The sequence below is a fragment of the Tiliqua scincoides genome, chromosome 2 (assembly GCF_035046505.1).
Source record: "Tiliqua scincoides isolate rTilSci1 chromosome 2, rTilSci1.hap2, whole genome shotgun sequence".
Classification (NCBI taxonomy): Eukaryota; Metazoa; Chordata; class Lepidosauria; order Squamata; family Scincidae; genus Tiliqua; species Tiliqua scincoides.
Window position 1 is genome coordinate 238,056,024 of NC_089822.1, and position 24,690 is coordinate 238,080,713.

Consider the following 24,690-nt stretch of genomic DNA (forward strand, 5'->3'; position numbering starts at 1 on the left):
AGTGTCCAAGGATTAGAGCAATCTGGATTCAAATCCTTGCTATTTCATATGGTCGTTGTTGGCCTTAAGCAAAGCACTGTCCGCATTCTCAGCTCTTCGTATATAAGATGCAAAGAATAGTGATCCACCTTACAGGGTAGTTGTGCAGGCCAGACAATATGCATTGCAAGTGACAAATTCTTTTTAAGCAATTAATAATAGTGCACTTTAGGAATAGGTATAACTAGTTTCAAAATATTATCTACTTTTAAGATAATTCCACTTTTCTTCAAAAACATTTGACCTTGTAGCAGATTAGTTAAAGGAGCATTTGCAGTCTCTGGAGTAAGTTTATGTCTGTTTTATAGAAATAGATTTCAGTTATCTGTGTAGAAGACAGTCAATTCAATCAGTGTGTGTAAATATGTTTGGAGAGCAAACAGTGATTTAGATCAGTAAAGGATAGGAACACTCCAATCCAGATTAATCACTTTTCCAAGTCTAATTGATGTAGAAAGATTTAAACCCAGACCTTTAACTCATTCATTGAAATCAATACAATTTAGAAGTACTCCCATTTGGCAAGATTGTGTCCTTTGTATTTTGAGATTAGTTAATTGGTTAATGAATATCTGCAATGCTAAGTTGGTTGCTGTACTAATAGATGACCTGGATAAAGCCCATTCATATTTACAGAATTTAACTGAGTGCAGTGATGAAGAAGAGTAGAATTCAGGAGGCCTGTAGGAGACAATGAATAGAGGTGCGATTTTTTAAAAAAAATGATAATAAAATGAAAACATATAACACTGCTTTTTGCACGTCTCATTTTTGTTTTTTGTTTTTAAAAACACTGCACCCCAAAATCTGTGAAAAATAAAACCATTTTCTAACACCTAATTGTGATGACTGTGGCCGCATCTCCTGACATTATACCACCAATATAACCTACTTAGTACAGGGGGTCCTGTATCCACAGATCCCATATCCTCAGTTTCAATTATCTGCGGATGCAGGGGGCCCCCCTGCGCAACGCCCGGAGGCTCTTCTGAGCTGCAGCCTCTGCAGTCTCAGAATGGCTGTTTAGGTCAAAAGAAAGTCACTTCCGGTTTTTCTGTACATGCCCAGTCCAACTCTTCAATTGACAGAGCCAGAAATTATTATAGTTTTCACATAATATTCACATAGTCCATACAGTTCATAGCACATTGCAGATATTCTGTTGTATACAGTTTTACTCCACTATTTCTAATTTTTTTCCCTGTTTTCTCCTGCCTATGCGCTTCTGTGACTAGACTGATTGTGCACAGCAGGCACAGTAAGAATAGTGCTTGCACTCTAATGCCACTTTCCCTTGAAGTTTTGCCAACTCTCTGCCAGTGTACATATGCCTTATTTTTCTTTGTCGTCTGAGGTGTCTTTGTAATCAGCACATAGGACTATGATAACAAGCTTTCAGTTTTGCTGCTGCACAAAAGAACCAGGACTAATTTGGCTAATCTGACTTTTGTGCAAAGAGGAAGAACCCATGAATTTTAGCAATAACAAGCCTGCTGCTTGTAGAGCCTTATGGGGTTCTTCTAGCATCATACAGACCGTGAATAATCCCCACTCGCTTGACAATAAATCCCCAGGTAGAGAGAAGCGTTTCCTCCCTGATGCATGGGAGAGTGCGCCTGATACCCTGAGGTCATTCTTGCAAGTTGTCAGTATTCCATATTGACTTTGAATGAGATTGTTTGACCATTGGTTGCTTTTTTACAAAAGTTATAACCCCTTGGTTTTCAAACGTTCTTTGTAAATATTCGAGTTGTAAATATCTGCAATAGAGAAGGAAAAAAAAAAGTCAGTCTGTGTGTGATCTCTTCATACTGTCTGCTGGAGCCAGACATGTGACTTGCTAATTAGGAACAGTCCATGAAGCACTTCGTTACTCGCTGCTACAAGAAGGGATGGAGCCCTAAATACTGTATGTTCTCTTGCCACTTTCAGTACAAAGCCTCCTGCAGTACATAGCATAATACTTTCGTGGTATGGCTTGGGTAAAAATTATTTTCCTATACGTACGTTCATTCATGTTGCATAATATTTTATTATACAGAGGTGTGTTGCTTAGCACATATACGAAGTGCATATACGACAGTCCATTGTTGGTGTAGGGCAGTGGTTCCTCAACTGTGACCTGTGTCTCCCCAGGAAGCCTCAGAAACCAACCAGGGGAGCCATGGCATCCTCACAAAAACCCCACTGCTCTTTATAATGTATAAGATTGAAGCCCTAATGGGGAGCCGCAGCCAATGGCCGAATAGGTGAAGGAAGCCACCAGTTGAAAAAGTTTGGAAACCAGGGATTTACTCTTGTTTACTAACTGCTTACCTTTGTGTTGGTATCTCATCCAGGATTGTGCCAGCTCTGATCCAGGCTCTAGTGGCTGCCGCAGACCTCAGAATGACCAGCAGAATCATCTGAAAGCTACTTCTGGTTTTCAAAAGCAAACCAGTTTCCGGCTTTCAGAGACTTCTTCAGGCCACTCTGAGACCTGCAGATGCCACTAGAGCCTGGATTAGAGCCAGCACAACCTTGGGAGCACAGCTCTGGCCCCCTTCAGAGTGAGAAAAGGGCAGAAAATCACAGATTTGATTATCTGCAATTTTCTGTATCAGTGAAGAGTCAGAGAATGGATCACTCGCGGGTACCAAGGCCCCACGGTACAATTTTCTAGCATTGCTGGTTGTCATGCCTCCACCTCCATCTGCCTTCTCCCACAAGGAAGATCTAAATCACACAGGCTTGGAAAAGACATTATTAAGAGACTCACACATAGGTGTTACCTTTTGGTTTTGCTGTTCGTCTGTTTGTTGGTGGAGGTTCCTCCATAAGGGCAAATGGGGCTAGGCCCCTCCAAGAAAAAAAAGAAAGCATGCATTTGAAGACTCAGACCTATCCAACTTTCCAGCACCTATGTAGCATCAGTGCAGACCACAGTAAGGGAACAAACATTCCCTTACCTTGAAGAGGCCTCTGCAGTTGTCCCCCTACTTCAGGATATAATGCATGGCCCATTGGCATGGCTGCATCAGTGCTGGAAAGTTGGATAGGATTGAACCCTTATTTGCATTAAATCATTCATTTAAAGATTTCTAGGTGGCCTAGGCTGTCACTATCTAATTAACCCTGCTTTTCTTCTGATTGTCCAACCTTATTGCTTCTCTCTCATGTAAGCTGGGTTTTAAATTCAGACTTCTCTGAGGCTGTCAGGGCAAGGAGGAGGCACCTTCAGACTAGAGCAGTGTTCCTCAAACTGTGGGTCAGGACCCACTAGGTGGGTAGTGAGCCAATTTCAGGTGGGTCCCCATTCATTTCAATATATTATTTTTAATATATTAGACTTGGTGCTACCATGGCATGTGACTGCATTTGGGGAAATGTTACAGATCTATACTTTTAAGAGGCTACTCTGTTTATACTTTTAACAATGCTAGTAAATGGGACTTACTCCTGGGTAAATGTGGGTAGGATTGAAGCCTAGGATTGTTAAAAATTTTCCTGCTTGATGATGTCACTTCTGATCATGACGTCACTTCTGGTGGGTCCTGACAGATTCTCATTCTAAAAAATGGGTCCCAGTGCTAAAAATGTGAGAACCACTGGACTAGAGACTTTCATGATAAGCCTCCTTTGCAACATTCTTCTCAGTATAAGGAGGGCCAGTGTACTTGTTCCAATTGTTTTGGTTCTTCTCAACAGCAGTTGGCTGAAAGTTTAATTCCAAAACTTTCAGTCAATTGCTGCTGAGGCTACCCACAGTTGTGGAATTTTCAGACCATCCAGTCCTTAATCCATGATAAAAATTTTAAAGTTTCTAAAATTAGTAGGTGTAATTTTCTTGGCCTAGGTGAAAATTAGAATATTTTGAGCCTTAACTAGTCACAGATATTCTCAATATTCCAATGTGTTGTATCTAAATGTAAAAATAATGTATTCTAAGTTATGGAGAAATATTTTTGATGTTGAATCTTCCAGTTCAACAAAAGAGGCTCCTCTATCAGCTGGAGTTTTTTAGTAAAAAAATTTGGATGCTGCTTAATGCTTAATGCTGCTTACTGTTGCATTCTTAGGCTATGCTTTATGGAGAGCAGATATATACACGACAAGAGGTTTGGGACTGAGGTGTAATTTTCCCATATACTAAATTATTTAAGGATGTAGTGTGCTTTGCAACCTCATTTTGAACTAGAACTGAACACCTTGTATGACTTGTGCAGCTTGATTCATTGAGAAATGGGGCATATGTTAATGAATCAGTCAGCCCAGTGCATTCTTGATGCTGAAGTCATGTTGGTTCTTGTTCCGATCTCTGCGGATGCTTTTGGAAATATTGCAGAAACTGATTGGCTAAATTAAACAAATAAACAGGTGTTTAAAAACATTACCCACATTGTCCTTGCCAACAGCCACATGTGCTTTTTGATCTTCAGAAAATAATAGATTTCTATCCAATCCCTAGATCTTGGGAAAGTTATAATTTTGAAAAACAATTTTTCTTCTTCTTCCCCTTTAGCTGTTCCTTTTTTCTATCCCCTAAACGGGAATAATTGGGATGCCCTGATTAGTTGTTGTTTAAAAGTTGAATACAATTTGCTTAGGATCTTTGACATCCATTTTTCACGTTGCTTTGGGGTGGGGGATTTGATAAACTTTATCAGGTAATTGGACCAGAATGTATCACTCATCAAAACTTCTTCAATTGTAAAGGTTTAGTGGACACTGAATGTTATCATTTGTTTTTCTTTAGAATCTGGCCTTCATCAATAGCACTGTGTTTCTAATCAGAACAGTAGAATAGGTGAATTCCTTTTCTTCTGACTTGTTAGGCAAGAAAGGCTATAGAGTTATATTGCTATGACAGCTGTGTGAATGTATAGTGTGAATGAACATGCTTTCGAGTGGGTGTGTATAGTGTGAATGAACATGCTTTCGAGTGGGTAAAACTCAACACTTTTTGCTAAAGCTGATAGCCACTTCTGTGATTTCAAGATTGAAACACTCTACCTTTCTTTTGTATTTTAAGTGATGAAAATGCAAGAAAAGATCTAAAGAACTTGCCTGTCTTTCCTACTAAGACGCTCCAGGAGCACCCATCACTGGCCTATTGGTAAGACACATCTAATGTTTGTATCCTGCCTCTTCTCCAAGCCTCTTAGGCCCGTGTCCATAATCACACACACACCCCGAGGTTGTCCTCACAACAGCCCTATGAAGTAAGTTATCCTTGTGAGACTGTGGCTTGCCCAAGGTCATCCAGTGAAATTTACAGCTGAGTGAAAGTTTATATTGAGATTTTTTCAGCCCCAGGTCAAAACGCTATATACCACAGCACCCTTACTCTCACACCCAACTAACATACACATGTAAATATTTTAATGAGACAGTTAAACGTACCTTCCAATTCTTATTTGTTTGAAAAGCTGTTGAATAAATAATGTAAATGTGTTTAATCCCAAACTCTGAATGTAAATAGTGCCAAAGTTTAGGAGGCTATACATAAATATGAATCTGTTTACTGTATTTAAGTGTAAGTATATGCATTTAAGAATAATTCTAATTGTGTGAAAATTAGAGAAATTGACATTCACAGTAGTAAATTGTTTGTAAATGGCAGCCTGAAAATCCAGTTGGGGCCCTGAATGAATGCTAGAAACTACTAGCAAATGCTTGCAGACATAGTCAGCATGGATATCAGGGTTTTCTCCAAGATTTCTTGTGGCAATGTTCATCTTGGCTTTTAGCTGAAATTGATAAAATGGGGGGGGGGGCTGTGTGAATGTGTGTGAGAGATAAAATATATGATAATCTTTGCTTCCAAGTTAATTCTTCATGTATTCAAGCTTCAGAATAGATATTATTAGGAGATAATTTGCAATGGCACATTCCTTGAATATTGGATGTGGACCAAGGAGACCTGGATCCCTACAGCCGCAAGCGTACTGGGTGGCCTTGAGGCTGTCACTTTGGGGATGTTCACATATTAAGCTGCAATTTGGTATATCTTCATACCTCGAAACAGTTATTTACACTTTCCCTTAATCTTCTTGCATTGTACTTGAATTGCTGGCCTGTAAAAATGAACCTAGGTACAGTAATTCATATGGAAATATATATTTGGGTACAGACATCCAGTACCCTGGTAAAACATATCATGTGAACAGTCCTGTCCTAATCTTCAACGTACCATGCAGATTTATTCCAAAAAGAGGGGCCTTGAGCTCCCTTGAAGAAGGATGAGGTAGAAATATAATACATCAGTAGTTCCATACACAATAGGCAAATTTCAGATAAGCTGTGTTGATTTGGTTAGTATCTGTTTTAAAATGTTTTAAAACACCCACAACATTCTTTAGTGTAAAATAATATCTCCCTTAATGAACCATTTTGTTTGTTCCACAGTGAGGACCGAGTCATTGAACATTACATACAAAATAAGGGGCTGACCAGAGGACAAGCCATTGTTGAGTAAGTGTTTACTTGGCTATTTCCTGCTATCTGAGCAAAGAGGCACCTTTTGAAATGCTGCCCTCTTATATTTAGCAGGGAGAGAGCAACTGTCCTTCTTTACTCCAGCATGATGTCCTTTCCAGTGGCTGTTGCTGGTGTCTCTTCTACACCTCTTTTAAGACTGCGAGTCTTTTTGGGAACCAGGAATCATTTACTGATATATTTTTCTATGTAAACCACTTTGTGAACTACATTATGTTGAAAAACATTATGTAACTATTAATATTTTGGAGAGAGATGGAGTGGCAGAATGGGCCTTACTAAAAGCTTGTTATTTTGACATTATCCTTGGTTCATTGCATAATGTAGAAGATATGTGTTCCCTGCACTAGATCCAGCACAAATTCCTGACTCTTCTTTCAAAGTCCTTCATAGCCTTACTTTTATGTTCTCATATTCCACTACTTTCCTGCCCATGATCTTTGGTCTTCTGAAGCATAATATGCAATTATTTTCTTTAATTGGTTTATACTTACTCTACAAATCATTTTTCATAACCTGCATTCAAATCTACATTCAATATCTGCTTCATAGAAATACACTTGATAGTTTAGTTTGGAAATCAAAGTGTAGAGAGCTTAGTGAGGTCTGTGACCAAAAAATGCACCATTAACAAATGTGTGGCAGTTTGGATTTTGGCACTGCAGAGTTGTAATGGTGCCTGCTTTCTTCGGTTCATCATGGGACATGTGCTTCAGATTCCCCTTGTTACCAGGTATGCTTTTAAATATGCGCACATGGAGGGAAACTAATTTTTGTGCAGATTTTGTGTAATGGCCATTCGCACAGTTAATGGCTCAGCAGGAAAGGAAAAGGGTGAAAAGTGCAGCAAAATAGACTTTATTGTGTAGATCAGGGGTCTCCAAACCCCGGCCCAGGGGCCGATGCGGTACACAGCAAGCCTCTTTCCAGCCCGTGGCCAACCTCTTGTCCCCTGAAACCTCTGGCCCCGCTCAACCGAACTTGACCAGAACTAATTGTGTCTGGAGGGTGTTCTGAGGGCTGGAGAGGTTGAATGAATGAGCCCATTCATTCTTTTATTCACTCATCTAAGTTCCATCTCTAATTGATTTATTTAAATGTTATATTTAAATTTTTTTACCGGCACTCCCCTTCCTCTGGCACTGATCTGTGAACCAGTGGCGAGGTTGCACTGCAGAGCAAGTTTACTGATCTGTAAATGTTGGCAAATGCGTTTCAATGTAAGTTAAGTGTAAAGTCATGCACATTGGGGCAAAAAATCAAAACTTCACATATAGGCTAATGGGTTTTGAACTGTCTGTGACAGATCAGGAGAGAGATCTTAGGGTGGTGGTGGACAGCTCAATGAAAGTGTCGACTCAATGTGCGGCGGCAGTAAAGAAGGCCAATTCTGTGCTTGGAATCATTAGAAAAGGTATCAAGAACAAAATAGCTAATATTATAATGCCGTTGTACAAATCGATGGTAAGGCCCTACCTGGAGTATTGTGTCCAGTTCTGGTTGCCACATCTCAAAAAAGACATAGTGGAAATGAAAAAGGTGCAAAAGAGAGCGACTAAGATGATTACTGGGCTGGGGCACCTTCCCTTTGAGGAAAGGCTATGGCGTTTTGGGCCTCTTCAGCCTAGAAAAGACACCTGAGGGGGGACATGATTGAGACATACAAAATTATGCAGGGGAAGAATAAAGTGGATAGAGAGATGCTCTTTACACTCTCACATAACACCAGAACCAGGGGACATCCACTAAAATTGAGTGTTGGGAGAGTTAGACCAGACAAAAGAAAATATTTCTTTACTCAGCGTGAAGTTGGTCTGTGGAACTCCTTGCCATAGGATGTGGTGATGGCATCTGGCCTGGATGCCTTTAAAAGGGGATTGGACAAGTTTCTGGAGGAAAAATCCATTAAGGGTTACAAGCCATGATGTGTATGTGCCACCTCCTGATTTTAGAAATGGGCTATGTCAGATGCAAGGGAGGGCAGCAGGATGCAGGTCTCTTGTTATCAGGTGTGCTCCCTGGGGCATTTGGTGGGGCCGCTGTGAGATACAGGAAGCTGGACTAGATGTGCCTATGGCTTGATCCAGTGGGGCTGTTCTTATGTTTCTTATGTATCTGCTGAATTTGAATGCAGTGCTTTGCAGTGGTTACAGGGCAAGGGTGTCAAGACTGAGCGAATCTCCTGATTAAAGGCAGGGTACAAAGGGGAAAAGGGCTTCAAAGCAAGCCCCCAAATCCAGGCATCCCAATTGTATGCTCAGCAGCGCCGCTGAATGCAGCAGTGCCAGAATGGCTACCGGAGGTCTCCTCGGGGGAAGGGCACTCACCTTAACTGCCCTGCCACTCCCTAGATTGGAAATGCCAAAGGGCATGCAGAACAGAACAGGAAATGTGGAAAGAGGAGTTAAGTGGGCTAGACATCTCCTCTGCCCCCCTCTTCTTTTTCAAATCCAGGAAGTGGAAGGAGCAGAAACTGGCAGATCACTAGGTTCTGAGGGGGTGGGGGGGACTTTTAGTATGTCACCTCAGGTAGCAGGAAGTCTTGAACCAACGTTGTATTTTGGTACCTGGACCATAACCAGAAACTGATCCAAAATCTGTGTAGACATCTGACAAATATGAATGGATACTTTGCTGGTCAGATCTCATTTCCTGGTTGGTTTTCTCTGATGTTATATCTCCTTTACTATTCAAATTTCTGTCATATAACCATGAAGTAGGTCAGCTACATTTACAATGGGAGTGTGTTCAGTAGAACATAACATGCCTTAGAGCTAAAGTTGGAAAATAGTTCAAACCTACACTGTAGAGCACTCAGCCACTACAGTTGGAGCCAAATTTTTAATGGAATTCAGCTGTTATTTAGGCAAGTCAAACAGGGTGAGTACCTGGCAAACTTCACCGCGCAGATAATAGCTTGAGTTGCTGATTTTTTTTAAATAAAAATAAATAAAATATTTTTAAATAAAAGAATTTTTAAATAAAAGAATACATAATGTCCTTTTACTGAGCTCTTTTGAAATGTTGACCATGCAACTTGTTGCTGTTTGAACTCCTATTTTTGAACATCTGTGTATGAAGTTGTTGACTGATCCATTCTGAAAATATGAAACCTAAAAATCCTCTGCTGCTGCTTAAAGCCAACTTAAATATTACTCTAAAGCAGGGGTGCCCAAACCCCGGCCCTGGGGCCACTTGCGGCCCTCGAGGACTCCCAATGCGGCCCTCGGGGAGCCCCTAGTCTCCAATGAACCTCTGGCCCTCCGGAGATTTGCTGGAGCCCACACTGGCCTGTCGCAACTGCTCTCAGCGTGAGGGCGACTGTTTGACCTCTTGCATGAGCTGTGGGATGAGGGCTCCCTCCACTGCTTGCTGTTTCATATCTATGATGCAGTAGCGGCAGCAAAGGAAAGGCCAGCCTTGCTTTGTGCAAGGCCTTTTATAGGCCTTGAGCTATTGTAAGACCTTCATTCATTCATATAAGTTCATCTTTAATATATACATTTATGTAAACATAAGTAAATTTATTCAAATTTTAAATGTAAATTAATTCTTTTTCCTCCAGCCCCTGACACAGTGTCAGAGAGCTGATGTGGCCCTCCTGCCAAAAACTTTGGACACCCCTGCTCTAAAGTCATCACTTTGAGAATGCGTGTTTAACAAAAGATTTTCTAAAATAACCAGTCCATTTACCTGTAAATCTTTCCATAGGTACATGAAAGTGGTTGAAGCTCTGCCTACTTATGGAGTCCATTATTACGGAGTAAAGGTTAGTGACCTGAAGATTACTTTGAATATCTTGTTTATTATGTGCAATTATGTGATGTGAAAGATTTGCAGTTGGATCTTTTTCTTCTGCAGAGACCTACCATGGGGTGAAGGGAATTTGAAACAAGGAGATAAGGGAGGGGATTAACCCGTTCTCCTTCAACATGTATACTGATTGTTTGAATCATGGGAAGCTAACCAGTCAGACCATTGGTCCACTGGCTGGCAGCAGCTGTCCAGGGTTTCAGACAAGAGTCATTCTTAACCCTATGTCAGGAATTGCACCTGGGTCCTTCTGTATGCAAAGCATGAGCTCTGTCATGGTGCTCGAACCCTCCATAATGCAAATTCAGCCCACCTGGGCTTGCTGTTCACAGTGGACCATCCACATTGTATCTGCTGTTTTCTCCTCCATTTGAATAGTGGCCTGAGGGTGATTGATTTGCAATGAAAAAATGCAAGCATATGGACAACGGGTAATCCCACATATTAACCCTAGTCCAAATTGCGACCCCCATACCAGAACTACTTTGCGCAAAAGACTTTAGGAGATCCATTCATGCTAACTTTTGTCCTCAAGCTCTTTGTGTGTTTAATTTTTTAAACATTTTGAGGCAAGCACACTAAAGAGATACAATATTTTGTAATGATACATTTGTGGGGACTGCGTAAGAGCTTCTCTTCTAAATATGGTTTCTGAATTGCTGAATACTTAGAACTGGAAAGCTCTAGGCAAGTCAGCATAAAGTGTGTGACTGGCATGTTTGTCCACAGTATAGTGGCAGTAAGTTAAGCTCAGCCCAGTAAAAGTTGGTAGACAGAAGCACTAAAAGCCCCTGCTAATAATGTACTTATATGTATTTTGTGGGTATATGTAGGATCTGAAAATCAATTAGTTGGACTTTGGATCCTTAGCAGGATGTAATCATTCACAGAATCATTCACCCTGACAGTTCTCCAGAGCTTAAACAGATGCAGCATTGTTCTGTTAGTTTTTCAGATTATACCTACACTATTTATACTTTATATCATCGGTTCTTCCTGGTTTCAGCATTCACAGAGCTCTTCTGCCAGCACTGTTATGCTTTCACCATGCAGCTGTAAAAAGATACACAGGAATTACAACAGTAAGCTAGTGGCTAATAGACTCAGGGCCTCAGACAAGCCTATGCATGTCTACTACTATAAGTCCATTATAATCAAAGGGGCTTACTTCCAGGTAAGTGTAGGTTGGATTGCAGCCTGTGCTCTGAGCTAGGAGTGTCTAGATTGAGTCTGACCACTGGCATAAATTTAGGCAAACCACTGTCTCCCAGCTTCAGTCCCCCCCACCTGCAATAGTAAAATTATACTAATAGTATTTGAACACTCTAAATTGTTACACAATACTATGTTGCATTATTTTCTTGTTTGTAGAACTCTGTAAAACTTGACAACTACCACAATATCACCAAGAGAAGAAGCAGACACAGTAAAAAGCTACCTTTTTACTTGCTTCCTTTCTTTGTGTCTTTTCTGCCTCTTTATTGCACATAGTCATTTATGAAAGGTTAAACGTATAGCCCTCTGTTTCCCTTCTACAGTGGCCCAGTGCAGCTGAACTTTAGTCACATCCCGCTTCTATCCTAGTTTGTTTTTTACGGCCCACAAACGTTCCTCCACATGCCCCTCCTGTGGCCACCAATTCAAAGAATGCAGCTTCCCTTCCCCACTGTTTTTCTGCCTGTTTGCACAGCATCTTCCAGCTGGGAAAGGAATGGCAGACCACTTTTAAACAATAATCCTTGCTCTGCTGGCTGCAGGTGTGCTAACAAAGAGCTGCTTTAGCCTCCCTAACCTGCAGATACTTGTTGCAAAGTGAGGCAGTTAAATGTTATACCAACTCTGCAGTTTTTAACTAGGCCTCAACATTTGCCCACTTTTGTCCTGCAGGATAAGCAAGGCATCCCATGGTGGCTTGGGATCAGTTATAAAGGAATCGGTCAGTACGATTTACAAGATAAAGTCAAACCTAGAAAGGTAAGTCCATCTCTGTTTTAAACACATATAAGTTGAAGCAGCATGATAAAATGAATGTGAAGTAATTGTTCAGTTAAAAAATAATACTAATAATCTAATGAATTATCTCTTTTGGGAAAAGATTGTTCCTCCTCATTCAGATAAGTGAACTCAACTCAGTGCTGGCAGTAATAATAGTACACTAGCACAGTGGTCTTCAACCTTTTTCATGCCATGAATGAATGAGTCTGGGGACCCACCACTGACACCAGCCACTCCCGGGACCCGATTGGATCTTCCCCCAATCCTGCCCACCCCATTTCCCCTACTTTTGTGTCATCACATCAACTCTGTGAAGTAGCAACTTGAGCATGGCCAGCGTTAGGAGCTGCTGGGCAAGACAGCGGGAAGAGACAATGCAGGATTATATCAAAAACTCAGTTTTGATAAGGCCCTACAATCATTGAAGCCCTCTCTTACGCAGGCTTTGAAAGGTTGCTGCAATGCCCCAGCTGAGGCTTTGTGACCCCATTGGTGTCATGACCCAGTGATTGAAAAACACTGAACTAGCATGTCCCCTTTGGAATCTCCATTCAGATGCGTATGTAAAGTGGTTGTGGGAATTTTGGAAGAGAGATGGAAGGGTTTTTTTTTTTTTTTATAAGTGGTGTTTCCTTATTGGTGCAATGTAATGAGAAAATGAAAGGAGCGGCAATGTGTTGTTGGACTTGTTTGCTGATGGTAACTTTGAAAATCATTCATATGGTAGTTTTATCGTCCTTTCCAAGTTATCACTGAACATAAAGCCATTCATCATATACTTTGTTTTTTGCTGGGTGTGTGTGCTATGGCTCTTTGAACCATAGAATTTTATACATATCTTTGTTTAAAGAGATCTAAAAGCACTGTTTCCCAAGTTCGGCAATTGCTTGCATCATTTGTGGTGCTATGACGATTCAATTTAAAAAAAGTGGTTTGATTTATTTTACAAAATGTTTCTGGAACTTTGTAGTACAGAATCTTTCCTAACCCTCTCAACTCTTCTATAGGCTTCAAAAGATGAGGAGCTATGTTTACTTCTGGGAGCGCCTCCCTTACGAGCACAGTGTGTGGTTTCTAATTAGTTCTTCTTAATACTTTTAATGAGTATTTAAAATACTTTTAATAATACTTTTAATACTTTTATTTAGGTTTGCAGCCGAAAGCGTTGTGCTGGCCCTCTGCATTCTTACAGATCTAGTGCAGATCAATATTGGAAAGCTGGTGCAGATCATTCTAAAGTAATTGTTCAGAATAGAAAATCACAGCCACAGTGTCTGTTTTGTGATTTTCTCCTACTGCAAAAATATGCCAATTGTCCAATGCTGTGTCGTAAGAGATTTTAGGCAGTTTTTTCTATATCATATAAATAGAGGCTTATAAGCTTCTTTTGGAGAGAAACTCTGTACTTTAAAAAACCGTCCTGCCACTGTGCTTTTAACATGCAGAAATGTAATATGCGAAGCTTCTTCTAGCAGGACAGTAAAAACAAAAGTTGGAAAAAACTTTTCATTTGCTAGAGCAGGTCCAAGTAGACTCCTCTGTGCTGCAGATGCTTACCCCCAGGTAAACAGAAGATCCCTTTGCAACTGCCCCTCCCCTTAGGGTGCAGCGGTAGCCATTTTGGCGATTGTTGCACCAGCGGGGCAGGGGGAAGAATAGGATTAGGGTCTCAGTGAGTAACTAGAGAATATGGAAACTTAGAACCCCATTCGAACAGCGGCACTGGATGAAGCAGTGCCAAAATGGCAACCACTGTATCCAGTGGCCCCACTGGGACTGCAGGAGGCCTCCTCCTCGGGGGGAGGGAAGGTGACTTTTGTCCCCTTCCCCCAAGTAAGGGTGCAGGGGCCGCAATGAGTCTCTTCCAGTCTGTGCCGATTGTTTTGCTGGTACAGACTGGAGGAGCTCTGTGTTGGGCTTTTCAGCCTGACATGGAGCATAGGGTCCGGCGGAGCAGAGCTCCTATCCGTATCCCGATTCCTCTCCCTACCCCACCTTCCCCCACCACAGAACACCTCCCTCCTGCCCAGAAACCCCGCACTGCCACCTGGCGGTGCACTTTACCACAGGTGCTACCCGGCGTCAGCATCCCCACGCGGGGCCTAGCACAGACTGGCGTAGGCCCAGCACCAGTGCTCCATGCTCTCCTGGTGCCTTAGACGTGCTTTATGGCACATTTACAGCACCCAGCACTGGTGCTGGGATAAGTATAGGATTGGGCCCTTAGTACCCTTAGCCACATAAACTGTTCCTTCGAACATTTCCTTATTTTCTGTGATACTCCATTGCTTTCCTCAGCCCCCTCCTTGAGACCTTTTTCCTCCTTTCTGGTATATGGTATGTATAGGAACTGTCCCAACCTCATTCCTGAACAGATCATAAACCTTTGGAATGAGCCCTAAAGTCCTTTGGGAAGAGCTCATTTGCCCTGGTAGGTGTAATAAGGAGACATAAGCATGTGTAGTGACAATGACGCCTCAGGGGAAACACACCTTGTTTCTTCTCAGCCACACCTCTCTGCCTTACCTACATATCTGAGCCAGGAGCTGGTTCTTCTGCTGTTCTTCCTGCCCTCAGAGCAAATAGGGGTCAAGTTTTTGCAAGGATTTTCTGCCAGCGGCACATTTTGCTGAGGGCATTAGGTGCCTCTGTGTCCTCAAAATACAAGCATGTAGGTCACTTGGCCAATCTGCTAAAAATATTTCTATCTTAATATATCCCCCATGTAAGCTTCAGCCAACACAAGTACAGGTCCAACCTTGTTATACACAGATTTTTTATACACGAATTTGACTCAGTCCGAATGGCCTCTGCAAATGAGAAGGAATGTGCTGATCTCTGGAGAAGGGAAAAAATGCACTCCTTTAAAATCACAGTTTTAAAAACTGCTTTTTACTGTTGTAGAGTCCTGGGAACGGAACCCTCGCGAATAATGAGACTCAACCTGTATTCGGTTGTGCGTGCATTCTGCTACAGAGTGGACTGCCACTTTTTAGGAGGAAGGTGAATTGGGATCATGTGTCCCAAGTAGACTTGGATAGCAGAATTAAGCTACTGTCTGTTACCTAGACTGCTCCAGGAAGTTTTTTTGCTTAAAAGCAATACAGTATCTAAATATTACTCTTCTTAATAGTGCATAGAGTTCAGTCCTGCCCTTTCTCACAGGGAGCGTTTTCCCAAGATGAGCTTTTTCCCAACCCTGAGACCTATGACTGTAGATGTCAGTGGTTCTTTACCTCTGAAGTCCTATGTACACAGAATGGAGGTCAAACCTGAGTGTGCCAATGAGAGTACATGTAGAAGATTAAAAAAGAAAAAAAGTCTTACTAGCTCAAGCCTCTTTTAACTGTACTATGGTGGGGGGGCTGTCTTCTGGAGCACTTGCTGAGCTCCATGTGCATAGGAGCAGGGCAATTCTGGTAGCCTTGCGCTCCCTTTCACCTGACCTTCCACATAAGCCAAGGCGTGTTTGCTTACTCATGCGTAAACCCAAACGTATGGCTTAGTTTTGCATTCCATAGGGCTCAATATGTTTGTCAGCTTAGAGGGAGGAACTTCATTCTCAGGTGTGTTTTGGGCGCTGTGTTCATCGAATCAGGATCATTCTCATGGCATTGGATTCATCTCAACCTTTCCTTTACAATGGACCAAGGCATGGTAATCTACTTGTGGGTAAACTTCAGTACTTTCTATAGGGCTCAGTGCATTTTGCTTGTCTGCTAATAGCTTGTGATGTGCAGTTTTGTGACCCACCCACAATCTGGTCGCAACCTCCCAAATGTCGGGCCACCCGGCTCTCAGGGGGGTTGAGGATGCAGCAGCAGACACTGGAAGGCCTGATTCTCCCCTTCCCCTGCCAAGTTATGTCTCCCCCATGCCTCCCGCTTGCCCTCCGCACCCCGAAAAGTCGCGCCACCCCGGCGGCCTTGTTTACTTCTAGCGGTGGCACAGCATCCTCTTTGTGGCAGTGAGGCTTGTCGCCAACCGGCACTGTCACTCCTTGCCAGGTACCATGAATGTGTTTTACGGCACGTTCACAACACCCAGAGCCAGCGCTGAGCCTTAGCACCAGCTTCAGGGTTGGGCTGTCTGTGGTAGAGCACTTTGCATGCGTAAGATCCTAGGTTGATCTGTGGTATCTTCACTTAAATGCTGAAGCTAAAGACGTTTTTTCTAAATGCTGAACATGCAAACTTGGATTTGCTGCGAAATCATTGTAAAGCAGTTTGATAGCTGGAGTGATTTAAGGTGCCAAGGGAGAACGGGACCCCTATCACTATCACTCACAAAGTGTCTAAAACTTTTTCTCCTTGTAGAGGCAACCAGTTTTTTTTTCTTTTTTTTAAGAGCATTTTCTGGTGGACACAAATGGGGAGGGGGGAGTTCAGTTCTACCCTGCCTGCCCATTATGTGTTCTAATTACTACTGTACCGCTTTACAGAGAATGGGCTAGACCAAAAGTCTTGCTACTGTCATACCTAGTTGCTCTCTGAGTGACTGAAGAACTGGATTTGAACTCCTATAGCATTTGTTACCATGACTCAGTTTTCAGGTGGCTCTCAGTTTCATTTTTTGTTTATTCAATCATTAGGTTTTCATCGTGCACAAACGTTGCTTTCTGAGCAGAGTTCCGGTCAGGTCCAGAGAGCCTTCTGAGGGCTGAGAAGCACAACTTCCAGTTTTCAGCCAAAAACTGGAAGTTGTGCTTTTTGGCCCTCAGAAGGCGCTCTAGACCCAACTAGAGCAGAGCTCTGGTTTTTTATAGGGCAACAGGTGGCCCACTCATATGTTCAGAACCTGTGGCTATTCAAATATGCGGGTACTGAACCCGCAGATACCAAGGATTGCCTGTACACACTTTCCTGGGAGTAATCCCCATTGACTGCAGTGGAACTTACTTCTGAGTAGACACGCATAGGATTGGGTTGTGAGAGACTACACTGTGAATCAGGACTTCCCAATCTGAAGCTTGCCTCTGTGACAAACTCACCCTGTGGCCTTAAGCAAGTCACTCTTTTCTCAGGCTCGGCCTTCCATGCAGGCTCTGCAACATACAAACACGAAGTACCTTACAGGGGTGTTGAAAGTATTACTACTCAGTTGTGCATGTGAAATATTCTCAACACTCATAAGCGCTATACAAGTGCTACTCACTATTAGCAATTTCATATTTTCATAAATTATAATGGGTTGGGGGTTGTGGCCAGTGTCTTTACCATGTGTGATGAAATAAGCTGTTTGACATCTTATATCCCATGTTTGTTCATCTCTAACTCACACCCTTGCCAAACAGGTACACTACTTTCTCCTTGCAACCACTCTTAGCCTAATTCCTTTCACTGACTTTGAGCTAGCAGTTTTGTTGTGCATGGCAAACACAGAACCACCCTCTGCGTAAAGAAACTGTTTGCACTCTCATCACTTCTTCCATAACTCCTTGTTTTAGAATAAGTCATAACTTCCACAAGTTGCTTGGCATCAACTGCTGATATCCCCCACCCACTTTCTCTCCATTGCCCTGGCCTTTTCTTTCATTCTCTGTTGTATGCCGCACAGCTGTTGTGGGAGCTGCATACAGGTATGTTGCCTTGTTGAACAATCTACAGATGTGTCTTTGTTGGAGAAAGCAAACCTTTGACCATTCACTTCACCATAAGTTTCCACTGAGTTTAAAAGCCATTTCTGTCCAGTGTTGTGTATATGCAACAGGGACCAAATGTGTGCACCTATGGGCAGGACAGAAATGGGCTAAGTGGTATATCTATAATTGGTATATCTATGGTGGATAATGAAAACATGAATTCTCCTACACTTAAAGATTGCCTGGGGTGATAGCTATGTATCTCATATTGCAAACCTGTGCAAACATACCTGGGAGTAAATCCCACGGAACACAATTCTAAGGAAAAAAAAAACATGCTTAGAATCACATTGCGTGCCTTTCACTAACAGCATTCCATCTTTCTTTGATTGGGAATGTTCCTATATTTTAGTTTTTGAATACTATTAACTCTAGAAAGCCTGCTTGAGTCATCTAGAAGTGCAAACTCTTATAATCCAATCTAGTGTTTCACCAAAGGGATACATGCAGGCAATCTTTCCAAAATACACTTTATAAAAAAAAGAAAAGGCAAGTTAAGAACATTTGAAACACAAAAATACTAGTTATCTGATCATTGTGTAGTCGGACTACACAATGTTTGTACACAATGAAATCATCGTTCTGAGGCTTTGGGGTGCCCAAATCTGCTGATTTTTACATCCGCTGATTTGATATTCATGGAATTCTGGGAACAGAACCCCCAAGGGCCACCCTGTGCAACTTTAGCCATGTTGCTAGACCAACTCTTGTATAAGCTATTCTTTTTTATACTTGTCACACCATTAGTTCATACAAACAGCACTACCTGATCAAATAAAAAATCCATCCAGTCTAGCATCCGTTTTTTCCCCACAATGGCTTGCCAGGTGCGTATAGAAAAATGACAATCTAGGCAGGAAGGTATCCACTTTTCCTTTGTCTTTGTCCCTGGCTCCCATTAGTATTTTGTCTCTGAACATGGAGTTTCCAGAACATAAATGAGCCCTCTAGCCTAGTACCATTACTCCGTAAGATAGCAGCACCCCTAGCTCTCTGACAGTGGTACCTGAGTTCCTTTTAACTGGAAGATTTGGGGGTCAAATTGGGAATGCCAGGCATGCAAAGTATGTGCTTCATAACTGAGCTTTTGGCCTCTCCCCAAATGTGGTGTTCCATTCCATTGTTTTTGTTGAGAGAGTAGTCGCTATTCACTTTTCCCTGTTATTTTGAGCAGGGGTGTGACAGCATGTCAAGTTAAGGGGCAGTTAACCTCCACTGTCTAGACAGAATGTTTAAAAAATGTACAAGGGCCCATTAATCACCAAGTCAAACATGGTCTGCCTGCTCTTTCACGTAGCTTCAGCCGTGTTGTTTGGCTGTTAGCCTTCTCTGGACCTAAGAGTGTATTTAGATGCTTCCCTTTATCAGGCATTTTCTTTCTAATGGGCTGATAGTAAGCTTCATGAATGTCTGGGAGATTTTAAACTCTGCCTTCTCCATGTTGACTTCATTTTCTAGATTTGGATTTGCTTTTCTTTTTAGACAGAGAAGCCCTAAAGCTTGAAATCCATCACCTGCATTCCACAGTGGTATATTTCCAGCAAATGTGTAGTGCAGTAGTGTAACCCTTAAAGTGTATCCAGAGATTCAGGGAGGCATGTGGTACAGTCCTGTTGTGGAGGGATCCTCTGTTTGAAAACACCCGCATTAGACTCCCCCTGTTCATTGACAGTTGGCTTACCATGGAAAGGATTAAGCTAAGCTAGAACGCTTGTCCCTGATACTTTAGCTTTCCTTGTGCAGGGAGCATACTGAAGTGGCCCATCAGAGGTCTTTTCCATGTGTCACTGAATATTTTAACTGGCTCTAACAAGACAACTTGGCTTCTTTCTAGTGCTAGAGGGGTGTGGGGGGTGCAGGCCGCACCGGGTGACATGCGCCGGGGGGTGGGGGGACAGCACTATTAGCCAAAAAATTTTAAATCTTGGTATTTTCAATAATACAAACATGTTATATATCATTTGATGTGTAATTTCATGCAGAGTGCAATGAAACAAACTATGTTGAAATATCTCTATTATATCAAATGTTGATCAATGGTTAAGTCTTGATCAATGGTTAATTCTAAAAGGAAAGATCTGGGACAAGTACACTTATACACTGCAGTTTGATTGCTAAGATCCACTAATTCCAGGCATGGCATGACAACAGGAGAAAAATGGACTTTGTAATTAGGTAGCTATTTGAGGAGGGAAATGCCATTTGCAGCTGATTAGATGACAGTACCCATGCCTCTCTTTCCTCATAGCACAGGCTTTGCTGGATCCATATATCAGACATTATCTGTCAGAATTATCTACCCAGGAGGCCCAGTGCTACAGCTCTCTTAACTATTTATGCCAGGGATTAAAGTCTGTGATAGTACAAGTGCTTATCACCCAGCAAGCATATTTGTGAGTATTTTCAGTTCTATGTTCTCCCCTCAAAATCAAATGCATATTTGCCTAGAATAGGCCAGATCAACTAGCAAGTCAGATGTACAGAAGTAGTTCAGGTTATGAGCTTGTTCCTTCGTGTCAGCATGGATGTCTCTCAGCATAAGAGAGTAGGTATGCTTGATAAGATGCACGGAAAGTACATGGCACATTCAAAAAGATTCTTAGCAATGGAATGTTAGCCAAGATGGTAATACTGTATTACCTCCTGATACTTTAACTTGCTTAGTTTCTGCCTGTCTTAATGAACAGAGAAGAGAGGATTATTGTTTCCTCTTAGATAATGGATGTACCCATCTTTGTTATAGAAATCCTTCTACATTAACATCAGTTTGCATGCTGCTCTGTGTGTGTGTTTTACACAAAGGGAAATAATCATGGCTATGAACATGTGTAAACCCACATTATAAACAAAGGTAATGAAGAAAAGAAAAAAATATGTAGGAACGGGTATTTGCCTCTGAGTATATACAACATAAAACTTATGTTATGAACACTTCCATGGCTCCACCACATAGGCTTGTGAGGATCTACTTACATTAGACCTAAAACAGTAATTGTTTGATACCAAAGGCAATCACTAGAGCAGCCATTTTCAACTGCTGTGCCGTGGCACACTGGTGTGCCGCAAATGGTCTGCAGGTGTGCCTCGAGAGTTTGGGGGAGGATCACTTGTTAATAGGGCCAATGGGGATGTGAGCACCCCACCAACAGCACAGTGTGCCTTGTCAATTGTCAAAAAACTGATGGTGTGCCTTGACAATTTTAGTACCTTGTCAGTGTGCCATGAGACGTAAAAGGTTGAAAATCACTGCATTAGAGTATCTGCTCATATAGAGGAGAAAATAGGCTTCTGCCTACTGTTCACTGTGTATACATCAAAGCTGGTAATACAGATTCAAGGAAGCTGGCACGATGAGCACAAGATATAAGCATAAGTGAACACTGATGTCCTCAGAGTTTTCATTTGGTTTTGAAAAGGAAAGTGTCTGTATGGTAAAGCTTTCTGTTTCAGAGACAATTTTTTTACCCTAGGCACACTTGTTCACACAGACTTTTATTTGTGTTCCATTGTCAGCTGCTCCCTATAAAACTTTACAATTTCCATTGTAGTTTACAGATTAACCATGATATACATGGATTATATCTTGCAAGATTTAGAATTTTAATATGCTGAAACTCACACTGTATTAACTGCATTTACTAGGAACTGCTGACTGTATGTAGTTTCTACTGATGCATTCGAGTCTGGAAAGCTTCTGTGATTTTTTTAGATATGGGATCTCTAGCAAAAGTTAGGTGTGTTACCTTTCTCTGGCACTATTCCAGCTGGAAAGATTCTCTATTTCCCTGGCCTTTAGTCAATTCCACATTCTTTGAAGCTGCTGTCAGAGATGACTGCAAGCATCCTTTAGTTTCAACACAGAGTCTGGGAATAATTCTGTCCCAGGCAAAAGGGTGGGGGTGGGGAACTCTAATCACCCTACTCTTATTACAAGAAGAAAATGGGAAATTATTTTGTAAATCCTGTCTACAGCTGCCACTTGCAGTACCTGTGGTGTGAACACCCCTCTCCCCCTTCCTCCGTCACTGCCTTCTACCACTAGCTCTGTGTATAACCAGAAAGAACAGTGCACAGTGCTTGGGGCTACTTTGCTCAAGCTAGGAGAAGCAGCTGGAATTAGCTCCCTATCTAATCCACGGGAAGAGTGGCATAGCTTTTTTTGTGGTTGCATGTCCCGCCTCTCCCTTAAAGCACACAAACCAAAGTTAAGCATGTTTCAGCACTTGAATGGGAAAGAGAGAAGGATGTACTTAAACTATTCCCATTGAAATAAATGGAACAGTTTTGCCTAGTGTGAATAATTATAATGGAAATTGCTCTAAATAGTAACACTTATAATTTGATTACAAATTACTTTTAGAGGAGTTTGAAGCTTTGAAGAGAAGATTGAAACTCATTAAAATAATCAGAATCCACTTGAAAATAAATGTGAACTAGCCATGATTATATCAATGTGGCTGGGTGCGTTTGGTTCACACTCAAGAAGTAGTTGTTTTCAACAGCAGTAATTTCAACAATAATGGATTTCCGCTGAAGTAATGTATGTTATTTCCACACTGCCTGCACTGCCAACTCGGCTTTCTCCCCACTGTGCAGAAGTGAAGTCCTTCATTGTTGCAGTGAATTCATCACTGTTCCAGATCATGTGTGTGAACATTTTTGGGTTTTCGGCAAAAACATCTGATTATGCAAAACCCTTTTGCCATCTAGTGTGGATTTTCTGAGTAAACGAAAGCCATGGATTAGATGGCAATGAACTGGTTTTAAATAAATTGGTTATACTATAATCTTAGAAGCTTTTATAGATGTCTGAACATTGTCATTATGTGTATGCATAAAATAATAAGGTTTTGCTATTGGGGCGTAGATGATTTTGGCATGGTATATTGAGGACAAAGCAGAATTCTAATCTGGTAAACTAAACGATTCCTTGAATAGAAATGAATCTGCAGTGGGCAGTTCTACCTTTCTAATAGATTAACATTATATAGGGCATTTATAAATGTAAATAAGTTTTTGTATCCTTATTTGTCAAAATAGTAATTTCCCACCTGCTCACCCATTCAAAGGTATTCTGCTCCTTCAAACAATTTTGCCCTTTCTTCCTTGTTGTTCTTTATGCCAAGAACTTCCCAGAATGCTGTGAAGCTGCCTCTCATTTCCTTCAAATCTCTCCTCACCTTCCTCTGGGACAACAGGTCTTAACATATTAAATCTCATACTTTCCCAAACTATCAATAAATTCACAACCAGTGACTGGTTATGGAAAGGAAAGGCTTTGGTATACAGTATTTTTCACAATACGATCATGAAAACAATTTCTGCTTACTTCTTTTTTTTTAATTTTCTAAAATAGGGAAACCTGTCGAATTATCAACTTGGAACACATTTAAAAACAAAAACAAAAACCCACTAAAATAGTTTCAGGTTTTCACTTTCCTTAATCTTGAGAATTCCAAGGTTTAGAAAATGTTTTTGTTCCGACATTACATTTTCTTGCTTTGTCCCTTTAATGCATGTAGGGAACAAAATAACCAGAAAACGCACATTGAGAGATGCATATCTTGGTAATTGTTTAATGTCAGTAAATATGCAGAAATAAGAGAAGTGTCTTGCAAAGGTTTTGGAATCTTTATGGCAAAGCCCTTGTCTCATTCTTGCATCTAGTCCTTCCAGAATCTTCAGGTTATTCCCATTGCACATCTCCAAAACTTGAAAAGGTGATGCAGCATTGGAAGCATCTGTTGTTGCAGCTCAGTTCATAGGCTCTTTTACAAGGGACAACCTTTGACCCAAAAATGAACCTGCATTAAGTGCTGTTTTGGGATTACACTGTTAACTGATGCACTCTCACCCCCCTCCATATATTCTTACCATCTATAGCATTGTTGCTCAATCAGTGGCATGTGTACCACCAATGGTACTTGAGGTGGTTTCTGGTAGTAGTTGTGGGACCCCCCTGAACATTCACCACCTGGCAGCAAGACCAACAATGTGACGTGACAAACATTGGTACACTAAATTGGTACACTAAAGCATGCTTTTCATGTGCTATAAAAAGCCCTCCTGTCCACCCTGAGCCTCTTACTGGTGTTTGTCACATTGCATCAGGCCTCTCAACCCAGAAGCAACAGGCAATGATGTCATCACCAGTTACTTCTGGTGGTACTTACAATAGGTAGACCATGCGAAGTGGTACAGTGAGGGATAAACATTGAGAACTCTAATCTATAGAATTCTCCAGAGACTGAGCTGTGTCCTGTGCAGTGACACAGTTCATCCAAGAAAGATTGCACAAGATTTAAGTTCTAGCTCAGTTCTTATAGATGTTGATCAGCAAGCTCTCTTTTGACTTGATTTGGAATAAGCTTGTGTAAAATAATGTGTTAAGGGGTGTGAAGGGCCAAAGATGTGAGTGGATGGGATCTGCAGATATTGGATATGGGGAGAAAGCTTGTACATTGTGGTTTTTTCTTTTTATCTTTGTAATAAGTCTGTGAGGTAGATTAAACTGACAGGTGATGATTTACCCAAGTTCATCCACTAAGGGCTAGTCCTAACCCCTTATCTCAGTGCCGTGTGCTGCATCCTGCATTTGGGTTTCACTCACAGAGGCCTCCTAAAAGTAAGGGAATGTTTGTTCGCTTACCTTAGAGCTGCATAAGGGATTGCGCTCTAAGTTTCATTTTTAAGCAGGGATTTGAACCTGCATTTTCTCAGTCCAA

The 24,690-nt window shown here is 41.5% G+C and overlaps 1 protein-coding gene across 1 annotated transcript in view; it reads left to right on the forward strand.

Annotated features, from left to right (window-relative positions):
• Positions 1-24,690, forward strand: part of FRMD4B (FERM domain containing 4B) — a 168,610-nt gene that overhangs the window by 95,782 nt on the left and 48,138 nt on the right. The window contains exons 8-11 of the mRNA XM_066616285.1: positions 5,051-5,134; positions 6,427-6,492; positions 10,228-10,285; positions 12,217-12,303. Coding sequence (XP_066472382.1) covers positions 5,051-5,134; positions 6,427-6,492; positions 10,228-10,285; positions 12,217-12,303 — 295 coding nt within the window. The remainder of the gene's footprint in view (positions 1-5,050; positions 5,135-6,426; positions 6,493-10,227; positions 10,286-12,216; positions 12,304-24,690) is intronic.